The sequence below is a fragment of the Anneissia japonica genome, unplaced genomic scaffold (genome assembly GCF_011630105.1).
Source record: "Anneissia japonica isolate Jap-2015-1 unplaced genomic scaffold, ASM1163010v1 scaffold287962_len325480_cov183, whole genome shotgun sequence".
Classification (NCBI taxonomy): Eukaryota; Metazoa; Echinodermata; class Crinoidea; order Comatulida; family Comatulidae; genus Anneissia; species Anneissia japonica.
This window is the reverse complement of record NW_022732702.1, coordinates 98683-114119: the sequence shown is the minus strand read 5'-3', so window position 1 is coordinate 114119 and position 15437 is coordinate 98683. Positions and strand designations below refer to the sequence as shown.

At 34.0% G+C, this 15437-nt stretch overlaps 1 protein-coding gene across 1 annotated transcript in view; it reads right to left on the bottom strand.

Moving 5' to 3' along the window:
* LOC117115760 (inositol polyphosphate multikinase-like) overlaps positions 1-15029 on the bottom strand; it is a 20448-nt gene extending 5419 nt beyond the window's left edge. Inside the window, exons 1-4 of the mRNA XM_033259689.1 lie at positions 14785-15029; positions 13684-13983; positions 7583-7774; positions 4342-4514 (exon numbers count right to left, since the gene is read on the bottom strand). Coding sequence (XP_033115580.1) covers positions 4342-4514; positions 7583-7774; positions 13684-13864 — 546 coding nt within the window. The 5' untranslated portion in view covers positions 13865-13983; positions 14785-15029. The remainder of the gene's footprint in view (positions 1-4341; positions 4515-7582; positions 7775-13683; positions 13984-14784) is intronic.
* Positions 15030-15437: the final 408 nt, after the last annotated feature.

Below are 15437 nucleotides of genomic sequence, written 5' to 3'. Positions count from 1 at the left end.
AAATATTAAACATGTTTAATATTCTACTACGCGACTGCCCCCGACGCACACCATCGCGTCTGCGTTCAACTCACACAGACCCGACGCGACAACAAATCGCGTCGGGCTGTGTCGGCCGACGCTGTCTGAGTTGGCCTTAACGTAACTGTTCTTATAACGTAATATTGTTTAATATCTGGGTAATTGTCAGTGCAAACATGTTCATACTCTGGTCCAAAATTATAAATAAGGTTGCATGCCCTTTATGAAAATACCAAAAAGAAAGAAATATAATATATAAACTTGTGATATTTTGTAAGTGCAATTTTTATTGATTGATTTTACCAGATAAACCAGATCAATTATCATTTTTATTTCATATTCGTTTTTGAGGAAAGAAAACATCAAGAAGACCATCACAGTAAAATTGTGATGGAGATGACTGCGACGGAGAAAAGAAATTAAACTTTTTAGATCATATAGTGCCATATGCAGTGTATCGCAGTGTGCACTTTGAAAATGACACAGTTCTGATCGTATATATAATTTTTTTCTAAAAAAATAATAAATAAATACTTTGAAGTGTTCGGAGATGATGCTGAATCTGTACTTTTCTGGTTGTTATTAGAAATGCATGAATTCTTCAGCTATAGGTGGTTTAACTGTATAAGAATGGACTGTTTCTTACTGTATGGTCCCCTTCAACCAAAATGGTTTGATTTATAACTTATGTTATTTTTGCTAACAGTATAATGGCATTTTAAAGTATTGTGACGGAGATGATGACAATTTAGGGACAAACTTTTTTAGTCTAAAAAAGTCAAATTTTAAGTACTTATAGTTCTATTTATGTCATTTTAAATTTTACATCTGTAAAACATCTATTATATTCGTGGTATAGTTATTCATTTAGGTTATTTATTTTACAAATTATGACATTAGGAATTCTTAAGAAATCCAATCGGGACATGCATAGTGCGCAACTTTGGAGGTTTTTTATTGAAAAATAAGCAGCATGTCGATTACTTTTAAAATATTTAACAACTTATTCCATTAACAAATATGTTCAAGATTAACACAATAAAAATAACATTTCCTTTAATATTTTAAAATTTATACTACATTAAATCAGAGGGACTGGAAAATGGCACTTTATTACTTTTAAAATATATAACTTATTCCATTAACAAATATGTTCAAGATTGCATTAACACAATAAAAATAACATTTCCTTTAATATTTTAAAATTTATACTACATTAAATCAGAGGGACTGGAAAATGGCACTTTATTACTTTTAAAATATTTAACAACTTATTCCATTAACAAATATGTTCAAGATTGCATTAACACAATAAAAATAACATTTCCTTTAATATTTTAAAATGTATACTACATTAAATCAGAGGGACTGGAAAATGGCACTTTATTACTTTTAAAATATTTAACAACTTATTCCATTAACAAATATGTTCAAGATTAACACAATAAAAATAACATTTCCTTTAATATTTTAAAATGTATACTACATTAAATCAGAGGGACTGGAAAATGGCACTTTACAGAAGAATGACGCTTTAATGTACAACGCTTTGATTTCTTAAAGGCGCTTTAGAATAATAATGTTTTTGGTTAATAATACAGTATATATATAGAAGAAAAAATGTAGAAAGAAAAAAATCTGTGATACTACTCCATTGCTATCGTTGCAAAATGTGTTCAACTCGACGCTATTTTCTCCACTGACAAACCATTGATCCCAATTTCTAACGTAATTCTTAAGATGTTGTATAAATTACTTTTTCTTTGTAAATTTTAATTGATGATTAAATGTGTGTTCGATAACTAATATAATGAGAGCTTTTGTGTTTTTAGTACATTTTGATGGTAAAATATTAGATTTTAAAATGCCTATTCCAGAAAGCCTATGAAGTCATTCAGGCGTAATAAACAGTAACCAACATCTGTTGACAACAGAGGGTGCCGTCTGGCGTCGTGACGACACGACTGTAGTACTGTACTCTATAAATGTTTGCGCAAGTTCACCACCATGCAAGATTGCAGTATCACAGCAGTATTGTTAGATACAAGATTTAGTTTTTTTAATATTAAAAGACAAAAAGTTTCTCTAGTTTTTAAAGATATGCATGTTACAGGGTCCCAGACTTTTCAGTTTATTCCACATTAACGTTGAAAAGATTTAATTCTTTTAAACACTACATTTACAACATATTATTAAAAGTGTAACCATGGTATTACCACAGATTCTATATGGTATAAACATGGAGGTATTATTTTTATACCCCTATGGTATACTCATAACCTTCCAACACTTAAAAGACCTTAAAAGGTCACTATTAAGGTTAAATGTATGTTGTGGTATTGGGTAGTTATTTAGTGGTTATTCATCTTTAGCCTGGATAAACACTGATTCCATGAAAAAAGAAAACCATGGTACTGTGGTATTAGTAGAATGTATATTGAACTGATCATAAATATATTTGGTATTATATTTTCAGGGTTCTCACCACGCTGGTCGGCGGTGTTCGGGCCCGTCCAGCACTCAACATTTCCGACCAGTATTTTTAGGCTGCCGACACCACTGTTTTTGCAATTGATAGTGGAAAAAACGTAGGCTAACAAAATACTTTCGTTGCACGACTACCAGGAGTAGAGAGTTGTTGATTAACCTGATTTTGTCAGCCGGGGGTTGAGGAAGTTTTGATGTCGGCGACCACGCCCCCTGGGGTGGGGGTGGTCGCCGACCACCACTCCAAAATGCTGGTGAGAACCCTGTTTTTTATCTGATCTTGATGCATATCTCATGCAATATTTAAGTGTACTGGTGGATTTATTTTAATGAATACAATTTGCTCCTGACATTTAATTCCCTCTGATGGGCCCTGAGCCTAGGGTTTGACCTTTTGTACCTTTCGATTATACTAGCAGTTATTTTTCAGAACCTGCATTTTTATTCTTTATGTATTTTTTTATTGATGATACAAGTCAATAAGAAAATTAAAAAAAAAAAAAAAAATCAAAATTGTTTTTTCCTCCGGAGTCTGACTTTAATATAGAAGCCAATTCCTAACTTATCAAATACACAAACTTAACAAACACAAACAAACTCAAACTTATCAAAGGCACAAACACAAACTTATCAAAGGCACAAAGTAAAGAAAAATCCAAAAATAAAAATGTTTTCAGATTCTTTTAAAATTAAACTATATTTGCAGACTGAACAGAAATGGGCAACAATTGATAACAAAAAAAAATGCATGAGGACATGCTGACACTAGCCTCGCCTCAGCCAATGAGAGTGGGGGTGAGGGGAGGGGGTCATCCCTTAATTCCTTTGGTGCTTTGTACCTCAGTGGTGCTTCTCTCCAAAACTTGTTCCCTACGCCCCAGATTGCTTGTACCTCCACCAGGTCCAAGTTTAGAAGCTAATGACGTCATCATCAAAAACCCTCTGCCTCTCTCTCTCTCTGATTAATTAAACTAAAACTATTATTTAGATCCATGCATGATCTATCAATAGCCCTCAACCATCAATACTGTCAAACATGCCATTCCTGGGAATTAATCATCAAGATGAAGCCAGCATTAACTCTGGCCAATCATTCATGATGAAAAGGTTACCAACCATGTATATCAAGCTCTACAGCCATATGAGATACTGATCAACTCTCTATATATAATAAATGATAGTTCAATTCTCCCTCTGGTTATTTATACTGTATGCACAACAATCTGCTTGCAGTTACTGTACATTCTAATTTTTTTTTTCTCTCTCTCTAAATAAATGCATAAAAACATCACCAACCTCTCCAAAACTCAACTGGATGTGCTGTCATTATGATTACACTACTTTTTTTTTATGAGAACCAGTAAAATTTCGCCCAGCCTCAGTATTTAATTTATTTGCTGGTTTCTTATTTTACACTTTTGAAAGATAGACAATTATTATTGTACAGAGGTATTTTGCTGTGCTGTATTATAGAGGGAATTACATAATCACACCTACAGTACTTACTGCACATATTAAAGTACAGATAAGATATGTTAGTTTTGCTATTAAAAAATAAATGAAAACCTCATTTGACATTTAACCTCAGCAAAATACAGTATTTTGTTCTTATTTTTTAAGCAATTTAAGCCTCAGTGTTTTTAGATTTTATGTGTCAGTGTATTATTGATCGATTTTTTTTAATTTTCAACTTAATGTAGTGATTTCTGTATACAATGCTTCTGTCTTCTTCTAATTTCGGTAATACAATGCTTCTTCCTGTCTCTTATACACATCTAGATGTGTATAAGAGACAGATACAATACAATTATTTTTGTGATTATTTATACTTACCCTCATACCAGATATTTGGAAGCCCACTGTTAGCATATTTGGATATTTAATTTTTGCATTTTCTTTTTTGAATTGGGTGGCACTGTCTTCGTATGTTTGGCATCCAACTTTCACATCCATGATGCAAGGTTTTCTATATTTCTTAGTCACGTCCTCAAGTTTGAGGTAGTACACTTTTTATAGTACAGTAAGTTAAAGAAAAGTCAGTAACAATTAAAAAAAGAACACCACTTTTGCATTGTCTATTATTATTATTAAACTATTGTTTTCCAAAAATATATGAATACATCTCTGATCAATGATACAAGAGAAAAAGAAAAACAATTTCAATAAGTTGCACATACTTTAAAACTAACTATAAATAAATAAATTGATCACTTTAAAAATTGCAGGGTCCAACATTGCTTGTTTGCGGCAAGTTGCATAAGATTTTCAAGATCTTTTTAAGTTTTTTAATTTTAGATTATGCTGACTTAAATCGTTTTGTAGTAGCATCAAGAGATTTGATCTATGTCTACCAACTCAGCATTGCATGTAAGTGAAAACTTAAGTGATTGTATGGCTGGTGAAAATTCAGTGGTTCTCAAGACGTGACCTAACATATTCCATCGGGATCTACTGTATTTATTCGATTTGAAAGTGGTTCAGTATTAGTGATCTTGTATAGTGAAATATTGCTGATAATGTTTGGGTAATGTATGTTTAAGATTTTCCTAAGGTGTTTACGATGACATACATCAATTTTTTCAAAACATTTGCATGTTGTTGCCCAACTTGAAAAATTACGCAAAAAAATAGAAACAACAAGTGCATCATAAACTAATATTTTACGTTTTAAAGATACGTTACTGTTTTTCCACACTTTCTGGTATTTATCAATTGCAATGTTAGCAAGAGTAATTCTATTTTCAATGTCTTTGTCAGTGTTAATTATTGAACCAAGTAATTTGTGAGTTTTCCATTCAGTTTCTCTCTCATCGTCTATTTGAAAGGTAACAAAATCGGTTTTCTCTTTGTTAACGGAAAGACGCCATTTTTTAAGTTCTTCAGTAACTATTGGTAAAGTATTTTTAAGTTCTTCAATGCTACACTCTTATATTTTATCAAGGTCATCAGCATAAATAGTTTCGAAAGGTATAGTGATTGCAAGAGATTGGAGGATGAGGCATTGTCTATACGGATTGGATTAGAACAGTAACATCCAATAAGTATTCGTTTAGAAAAAAAAAATCATCTTTCTACTTCCCTTTTAAGACTAGTGTAACAAAAGCCACTTCATTTTTGTTCTCAAACAGGATAAATTAAATGTATCAATGCAGTAGATAAGAAACATTACTGTAAGTAAGGCCTCCACTATTTTAATAGAGATTGAATGCCGTACATCTTGTTTGTACTATGGTATAATTAACCCAAAGAAGTTCACTGTGTTTGTAAGTAAGGCCTCCAATATTTTTAAGAGATTGAATACATCTTGTTTGTACTATGGTATAATTAATCCAAAGAAGTTCCCTGTGTTTAAAATATAAAACACGTCATAGTGTTAATAATACTCTACATTCCTAATGAAAGTGCACACAACTTCATATTTTGTACACAGTGAACTTCTTTGGGTGAATATGTATAAAGTGGAGAGTGAGCAGCAATAAAATGATAAAGAATAAGTTTGTGGTCATATTAAAGTACTAATATAGTCTTGTGCATTGTTTACAAATTTGTATGTACAGGATGTACTTGCTATGTTTGCAAAACAAGCTGTCACAACACGTGTGGGAACAATTAACAGTGGATGGGAAAAAAATCCCACATTTTTAAACACCTGAACACCTCCAATCATTGCAAACAAATGACCAATGAAAATTGTTTTTCCATCTTGGACTTTGCTCTTACAAACACAGCTCCTCAAAATCAAGGAAGCATTGCATATTCAGTGGGAGCAGCCTTCGTTCAACAAACAACTACTATATCATGTAAATCCAGCATTGTCTTCTTAAAAGGGTTCCATTCCTCATTATTCACTTGCTATTTTGTTATTCTGCTTCATATTTATTCACGTTTATTTTATTTTGTTGTTATGGTTCAATTCATAAATTGTCATGCATTGTTAAATGTTATGCATATGTGTTGTTGTTTGTTTGTATATACAGTAGAACCTCGATTTTATGTACGGTACGGGACCGGAGGGCGTACGTAAATCGGGGAATTCGTAAAATAGAGGTTGGGTTACATTTTTGGTAACCTTTGACCTAATACGTACATAACGCTCAATGTTGCCTAGCTAGGCTAGACCTAGCCTCTAGGCCTACGAATAAAACCATGTGTTTAGTGTTTTTATTCATCACTTTACAATGTCATAATAAAGTGTTCAAATAAAACCATGTGTCTAGTGTATTAATTCATCACTTTATATCTTTTATTTAACTAAAGAACATGAAAATATTGTAAGATTACCTATACAACAAAGGTATAACTTGGGAATCTCCCTTCATGCCCATTCTAAACAACAGAGCTGTGGTGTTGTCTGGGCCTGTTGAGACAAACTAAACCCACGTGCGCTGCACTGGGCGAGTCAACCAATTAGCATTCGTGTACGTGAAACAGCAACCATGTGCACTGCACTGTGCGAGCCAACCAATAAGCGTTCGTGTACGAAACTATGCCTACTCAGCTTCGTGTAGAAAATTCAACCAGGCAAATTTTTCCATGGTTTGCCACACGAAGCTAAGGAGGAAAGCAATTATTTTGAGCACCATCGGTAGTTGTTCATCTCACTCAGTTCACGTGGTTTTAGATTATTACAACCCGGTATTAGACTCAATCAACATTGCTGTTTAATGAAAATACGTTTCATTATGGTTTGTTTATTGTTATAGTTTATTGTTATAGTCTTTTACTTATGGTTGCTCTGAAAAGGGCCGTTTGTTTTGAATATTTTCGGGGTTTTTGATGACGCCATCGTCGATACGAGGCATACGTAAAACCAAGGGTTCGTATAACTGGGGTACGTAAAAACGAGGTTCTACTGTACTGTATGCAAGTTGTTCTTTTAGTTGTTTTTTTTTTAGCTTCTAAGGATAGATCTTGGTTTTAAGTTTTTCCCTTTTTTCTATTCGGTTCACTCAGCACATACAGACCTTGGTATTATGCACTATATAAATACCACTCCATGCATACATATACATTGCAGGTGTGAAAACCCTTCACTGATGATTACACAAAAATCATGGGAATCATGAAAGGATACAAGTTGGATCTTCTTTAAAAACAACGGTTCCATAGCAACGAGGTATAAATGTCTGCAACGTGTCCATGGGAACACTTGAATGTAAAGTAGGATCAGGGTAGAAGACACGGTGATAGAATGCCGCCTCTCTCTGCCCACGACTCGGACGCTGAAATGGTTTTAGAATCGTTCCATCTTTGTATTGGAGCATTCCTGAAAAGTGAAAACACATTAAATTAATTCTTGTCAAGATGTAACATGTGTGCATCCATTTTTCCACCATTTTCATTTTATTACAAATTGCTGTAGTCAAACGTAAAATGTAAAGCATGGTACAGAAATGTAAATTTATGGTTTAAAATTTCTTGATATACTAATATATAATAATAAGTAAATTTAATAACAAAAAAATAATAATAATGAATCTAAAGTAAAATATAAGCTTGGTTGTGGTGTTCTTTTTCAAAAACATACTGAAAGTTACCACTATATTTATTGTGAAATAATTATTAATTTAAAGATGTTGTAAACATCTACAGTATTCAAAATCAAATTTGATGGCTAGAAGAAGAAAGGAAGTGAAAAAGGAACACAAACACAGGAATGTATTATCAATGAACACTACCTTTAAAAATAGACATTACTGTATAATTTTTCAACATATACTGTTAATATTAAATTTATTATTTTTATTTATTCATTCTGAAGTAATTATAAGTAAAATACATTCTAGGATAAAAACACAGAAAAGTACAAAAAAGCAACTTATTTCCACTGCGGACCCTAAAACACATTAAAGTACCAGGTATTAAGATCTTGCGTGTTCTTAATGAAAGCTTTACCACAAAAGTACAGTGGATGATCCAGTGCTAGCAAAAATACGGGGCACTAGCTCCACAGCATCAGAAAAACATCTCTAACCCTGACAGAAAAAATTATGGATCTGTCTATGATGTACTACAGTTTGCCAGTATTAAATTAATCTCTTGTATTCAATATACAGTATCTTCTTTTCTGGAACTACCATTATATCTGCATATATATATATTTACCATATTAAAATTAAAACATAGCTAGTAAGTACTTTATATGTTTAAAATGAAAAGCTATAGTAGTACTGTACTAACTGTATGGCCAGTATTACAGCAAATTCTCTCAAATCCCTTACAACAAAGTGCATTAAAACTTTATTATAATGTTATTATTTAACATAACACTTTCAAAATCTACTCAGTGAGTGCTTAGATTTTATGAAGAGCCCTAACCAAATTATGTACAGTACAAATAAAAATACATTTATTGGCACATAGCTAGGTTTAAGGAATAAATTCCTGTTGAAGGGTGGTCCATTGTTATCAAGGTTTACTAAATCTGTTATAAGCAAGTGATAAAGGAAGATAAATCAGTCCTTTGGTGTGGTTGTGTCAAAAATTACAGCACGATATTTATTATTACTAAGAAAAAATATGAAACAGTATTCTTCTTTCCCCAGAAATAAATACAGGACTGCAATTACTTTATTTCATTTTAATTAGATCTGCTGTAAAAGACAATATAGTTAAAATTGATTATTTTTCAAATTATTTTTTGAAAATTTAAACTAAAATCTTTCTGAAAATTTTATTTACATGTTCATGTTGGAAAACAAAATACTGTAGATCACCCTCTCTCCAATCGTGCAAAATCATGGAGGACAGCCAGTATGCTGTGTCAGCATAGCTGTCGGAAGCATTTTGCAAGTGATCCGGCAACAAAGATCTTATAAACCCAAAATAGCATTCTCCGCAATTTCCGTGTACAAATTCTGTAATAACGAAGTGTACGCCGCCCTCTTGTAAAAGTGAAAACTTTTGAACTTTGACTGCTTTGACCATGCGTACACAGCGAGACTTTACTTTTATGCGTAACAGAAGCGTCCGATTTGAAATGCGCCCTCTCTTTAGAACAATCAACAATAACGTACTTGGTAACAAACTTTGGTGTAACGCTAACACCCTATCTTAGATCCATGGCAATGACTAGGACGCCCTCTCTTAAAAGTGATTACTTTTCTGTGCCAAATTGACGCTTCTATTTGTTACGCGTAAATCGTGGAGAATGCCATCTTGTGTTTATAAGATCTTTGTCCGGGAATTATAAAAAGAGTAGGGGGGGGGGGCGCTTAACAAATTTTGAAAATATATATACCCTAGACAGCTAGTGGCGTATCTAACGAACATAATATAATCAATAACAGTGACTGTCTATATTTACAAGGCGTGCAGGTTATTGTGAAATATAAACAATATGCAATTAAATTTTGCGAATACCCAGGATGCAATATTCGATGCATTATATTTGGAGATAGGGCTACAAATGAATGATTACTGTAGAGTTTTGAATAGGGCTACAAATGAATGATTACTGTAGAGTTTTGAATAACATAGTGATGGTACAATTTTAATTCCACTTGGGTCTACTTGCCAAATTCAGACTGAAGCAATAATGAATTATTTGTCACACTCTAGATCAGTTGTGCTGTGTACTGTACAATCTTTGAATTATTAAAAGTTTCTTATTTAAAGCTGTGTTTGCTTAGGCCTTATACCGATTACGCTTTAATTTTAGTCAATTATGGCAGACAGCCCATGTACTGTAGGTAAACCTCCATGGACAGATCTACCAGGTGATAAAGACATAGGCCTACCTAATAGAGCACTAAGATTCAAGGGTGATCCAGGTTTTTCTGTGAAGGTTTGAGGGGCGCAATGTTAGAATGTGGCTAGTTTTACAGAAGCCATACTGTGGAAACTTTGTTTATACTGTGTGTCAAGAAAAATATAAAATGATGATGATGATGAGAGGATGATGACTTTGACGGTGATGATGGCGATGTCAGTGATAATGGTGGTAATATTGATGACGATGATGATGATACGGATGGTGATGATGGTGTCGAGGATGATAACGACGACAATGGTGATGATGATAGCAATGATGCTGATGGTGGTGGCATGGTTTAACTTTTGGAGAAGTACACTAATGCAGACTGAAGTGAGTCCAACCTGATATAAAGGGTAAAGGGCCCTGACCAGGGTGCAGGAACAAAGCAATCAGCATGTATTTGGTATTTTCTAAGGGTTTCTGTATTTATTCTTTAACAGTACTGAAAAGCCCTGGACAAAAATACGGTGGTTCTGGTTATAGCGTTAATCAATGGCATATTTAATCTAGTTACGGTATCGTTGCTTTGCTTTGCATTGCACTGGAATTGATGATTTTGTTGGATCCTCACCCCCTTAGAAACCTGCGGTAAAATAGCACAGCACATGCATACTTCAAAAAATGAATGTCCATTACTTTGCAGTTTAAATTTTAATTGCAACAAGTAATGACCCATATACCTTTGTGTGGTGATGATAATATTGGCCAGCTAAAACCCCCAACATTGTTAGGGGTTTACATTTGGCGTTTAAATTTTAATTGCAAGTAATCAGGGCTGGGTTGACCAGTATACATTTGTGTGGTGATAACAATATTGGCAGACTCAAACCCCCTAGATATTTAGTGGTTTAAATTAATTTATATCTCTAAACATTTTCAAAATCAATCTTATTTACTAAAATTAAGGATTGAAATGTTGAAGTTGAAATGTACATAGGCAATACAGGAACAAGCGCATGATGGTTTTTTGTTTAAATACTGTATAATATTACAAGACAATGTGATGCTAACATTATTAATAAATTCATATCATTCATAGGTATAAGTAAATATTTGAAAAGCAATAGAGTATTAGTGGTCCAGCCAAAGCCGACGCGGCCGGTGTGGTTCCAACGGCCCAGGTTAGATGAGGGGGGTGTGGTGTCTACTGTAAATGGTTCAAGTTAACTCTGGAGTTAACATCACCAGGAGATTTACAGTAATGTCTGGTTAAGGTAGCGAATTGGAAAATGAAAAGAACTGCTGAAGAGAAGTATTGCCGGAATGACGTGGTGATTGACATACATTATAAACTTGAGGGTTTGGACTTAACAATACAAATGGCATTGCAGCAAATTGTATAACCACTGCCTGACAAATTAAAGCCATAAAAATCACTAAATACACTGCAACAACAGGAGTAAAAATCAACCATTACAGAAAATGGAAATAGAGAAAAATACAGTATAATGGAAGTAAATGCTAAAAGGACTAGACATTGTCTAACATCCAGGGCAATTCAGTTATTCATCAGGAATAAAAACAGTTGTGGGTGGATTGTTTTATGGACAACATGAATTTGTTAGGTATATTGTAAATTATTGAGAACATTACAATTTGTTTTGTGTTCCAAAAATCCGGCCCGAAATCGCCAAACGGTGAGAAATCGCTGAAAATCAGCCCTTTTTGAGCAGTTTTTTTAACGTATCTTCATTAATATTAGACCGATATTTTTGGCTGTTTTTGAAACTTGTTCCTTATTTATTCAGCTATAATGTCATGTTATTTTCAATTTTAAAATCAATGAGGTGTCGTCGGAATCTTTTTTTTTAAGCCAAGTCAGTTGGCGATCGCCCAGTGTATTAACTCCTATCTGTTCACACAATTTTGCGATCATGTTTACAAAAATCACTCTAACTTCTGAAACAGTGGGCCGATTTTAACGGCTGTTTCGGTATGTAAAAATAGACTAATCAAGCTGTCTGTTAAGCTAAAAATAAATTTGATTGGATGAGAGGTCTCGTCGGAACGCCCATTTCTTTAGAGACATTGACTCGATCTGACACACATCGACTAATGGTAAAGGATAGGCGGCAGTTCTCGCCGATAGGCGGCTCGTGCATTCGCTCGTGCTGGTGTATAGTTGACAGAAAAACAGCGATTTCTCAGCTAATACTTGCATAAAGTTTACCATTTTTGTATCAAAAGTAAGAGAAATCTTTGCTGATTTGTAATATGTAAACATAGTTAGAATTAAGCGTTTAGTTTTTTGTTACAAGCAGTTTAAAAAAGTTCAGTTATTTTTCGAAACCTGCAGCGTGATTTAGCCGGTTCGATGGACTCTACCATTATACATGTAGGCAAAGGCGGCCTAGGCTTGCTAAATTCTAACTATAGTATAGAGCGTCTTGGCTAAGATTGTCTCCTTGATTTTTTTTATACAGTGTTCTTATTGATTATACAGTACCATAAAATATATATATCAGATATAGTGACTGACCAAAATGAATTTAAGACATTAGAAAAATGTTACAATATTATTTCATTTATTATTTGTGATTAGGTGCCCAACATTCCCCTCTAAGTAAAGTGGTACGGTCCAACGTGGTTGCGTGAGCTACACTGTGTGGCGGAGAGATTAAGATGGCGTGATAAGAACTCTACGCACTGAAATTAAATAGGTTAAAAAAACAAAACAAATTGTAATGACCCCCAAAAAATGTTAACACATTAGGATGACATTATCACTTAAATCTTCATCCTCTCAAGGTTTACATTACTGTATTTTAATATTCCACAGCTATTTATTTGTTTCTTTTATTACCTGTATATATTACTTTGCACTCAGGAAATGGTACAGTTTCTATTTTATACTGAAATTTAAAGATATAATTACTGAAATGCATTTTACCAAGTTCAGAACTCTGCCATTATAACAGGATATATATATAATTACTGTATATACAAACTAAGTAAAGTATACGTACCACTACCTGGATTCTCTCAGAATGCAAGGAGGAGGAAGTGGTGATAAAAATAAAATAATTCAAGAGACAATGAGCATCATTCATGAAGCTGAGTTCAGCACTGGAGGTTTTGAACACAAAGGTTTATTATATGAAAGCAAGAAATGGAAAGTAAACAAATTGATGTCTTGAAGTTTTCGACATACTTCCATTCATTTTTTTTAAAGAGAAAAATCGATTAAAATAAGAATTGAAATGGTTGTAGAAGAAAGCATGATATGCAAAAGAATCACTTTACAGAGATAATTAGTGGAAAAGGACACACACTACAAAATGGGGAACAAATCTGACAAATGATGCATGTATTACACAGTAGGTACAGTTTTTGCTCACCAACTATTAAAACCATTAGCATGAAATTTAAATACACAAAAATTTATAATGGATGAAATCTACTGGTGGATAGCAACCTACCAATTTTGGTCTTGCCTTTCCCGTGAACATGGCCTGCAACTTGGTGGGAAAGCGGCTCACAATCGAGGGGTAAGGGTGGAGTTGTTGACCTATGCGACTCACCATCTGGATATTTGATGCTATTTTTCACATGATCTTCACCAAAAGCTGGCACTATCCTTTGCACACAAGGTGTCTGCATGATGGCTATCACTCGACACAGCCCTTTCACGCTTTAATTTTCTTGAAAACTGCATTTAATCAACAGGTTCTGTGCTCACGTTCTGTGCTAAGCATTGACTTCCCATAAAGTATGATAGCCTATAAAAAGTAAAGGATCTTCCTTAAAAATTACAACTTTCAAGTCAACGCTCACATCACAAACTAACAGAATTAAAGTAGAATTGTTAGTTTGTGAAAAAAACGCATGTCAAAATAAGCTTGTATTGGTTGACAAGCCCTTTTTGTATGACACCAAGTCTGCAGAAACAACAGCGCGTAATATTGACGCACTTTTTTAGTTTTCATGAACAAACACAATCTACTTTTATTGTGTTAGTTCGTGATATGAGTGACGAAGTGTTTGATAGCTAAAAATCATTGATAAACTTTATCAATCTTTGGCCGGTGACAAGCATAAACTGTACAGATTGTTGACAAATAATACAGATTGAGGCGCTAGTTCCATTTACACCTTCTTTTTGGCAACTATTTATTCCAAGAACTTGGTTGAAAAGTGCATCGACTTGCAGTAAGTAGGCCCTATGTAGGACTACTGAAAAGCAACATGGTAATCTAGGCAAGGTTTAAAATTTTAAGATTTCATGAAGGAAAGACTGTTATTATTATCACTTAATAAAACATTTGTTTAAAAAAATGTGGTAGGGAAACAACTCTCAAAAAATGTCGCCAAGCTACCAAGTATTAGGCCAACTTACTTAACAAACAGTAGACCTACGAAAGAGCTAGCACAATTTTTAATAGTTTTTTGTTTGCCTAGAGTAGCCTACAGTAAATAAAACCCCTCCCTAAAAAAGAGATAGCATCGGAATCTCCTAGGACCTAGCTAGGCCTAAACTACAGTAAGGCTTTTTACTGTGTGACCGATAAATTCTAACTTACATTTATTAGACGATTGATCCAAGTCTTCATACGACAAATCGGTAACAAGTGTATCTATTTGGTTTAAATCATTATCACTATGCAGCATTTCTTTTATCGGATAACCATATTTATATAGCAATCAACGGAATGTCAGCAAGCACCCAAGAGGCAGCTTATAATTCCAAGCCCCTCCCGATTGTGATTGATGTTGGTAGCGATTGCGGCGGCGTTGTTTGCTTGGCCTACAGTAGGACCACAACAATAGTAAGCTTGTGCTTTGTTACCCAAAGAGGGCGTACTAATTGATATCTTAAGTTCCTAAATGTCATTGGACGTACGATACGATCCAGGCCCGTAGCCAGGTTTTTGCAAGGAGTGGGGAGTGTGTGGGGGGGGGGGGGTTTCTGGGCGTCGGGTCCACCCCCCACCCCAAAGCAAGAGGATTTTGCTTTCTAAATAATGCTATAAAACAGATATGTTTGGAAATGTCTGTGTCTGGGTGGGTCTGCAGTTCATTAGTTGGGTTGGAGGACTTTTTGGGAAATTTAAAGAGGGGGTTTGCTACAAAAGGGGGTTCTTCTCCCGAACCATAAATGCGATACGATTTATTGGGTCTTATACAAGATAATTTCAGCTCAATGCTGTTCTTTATTCAACAACATAAAAAGAAA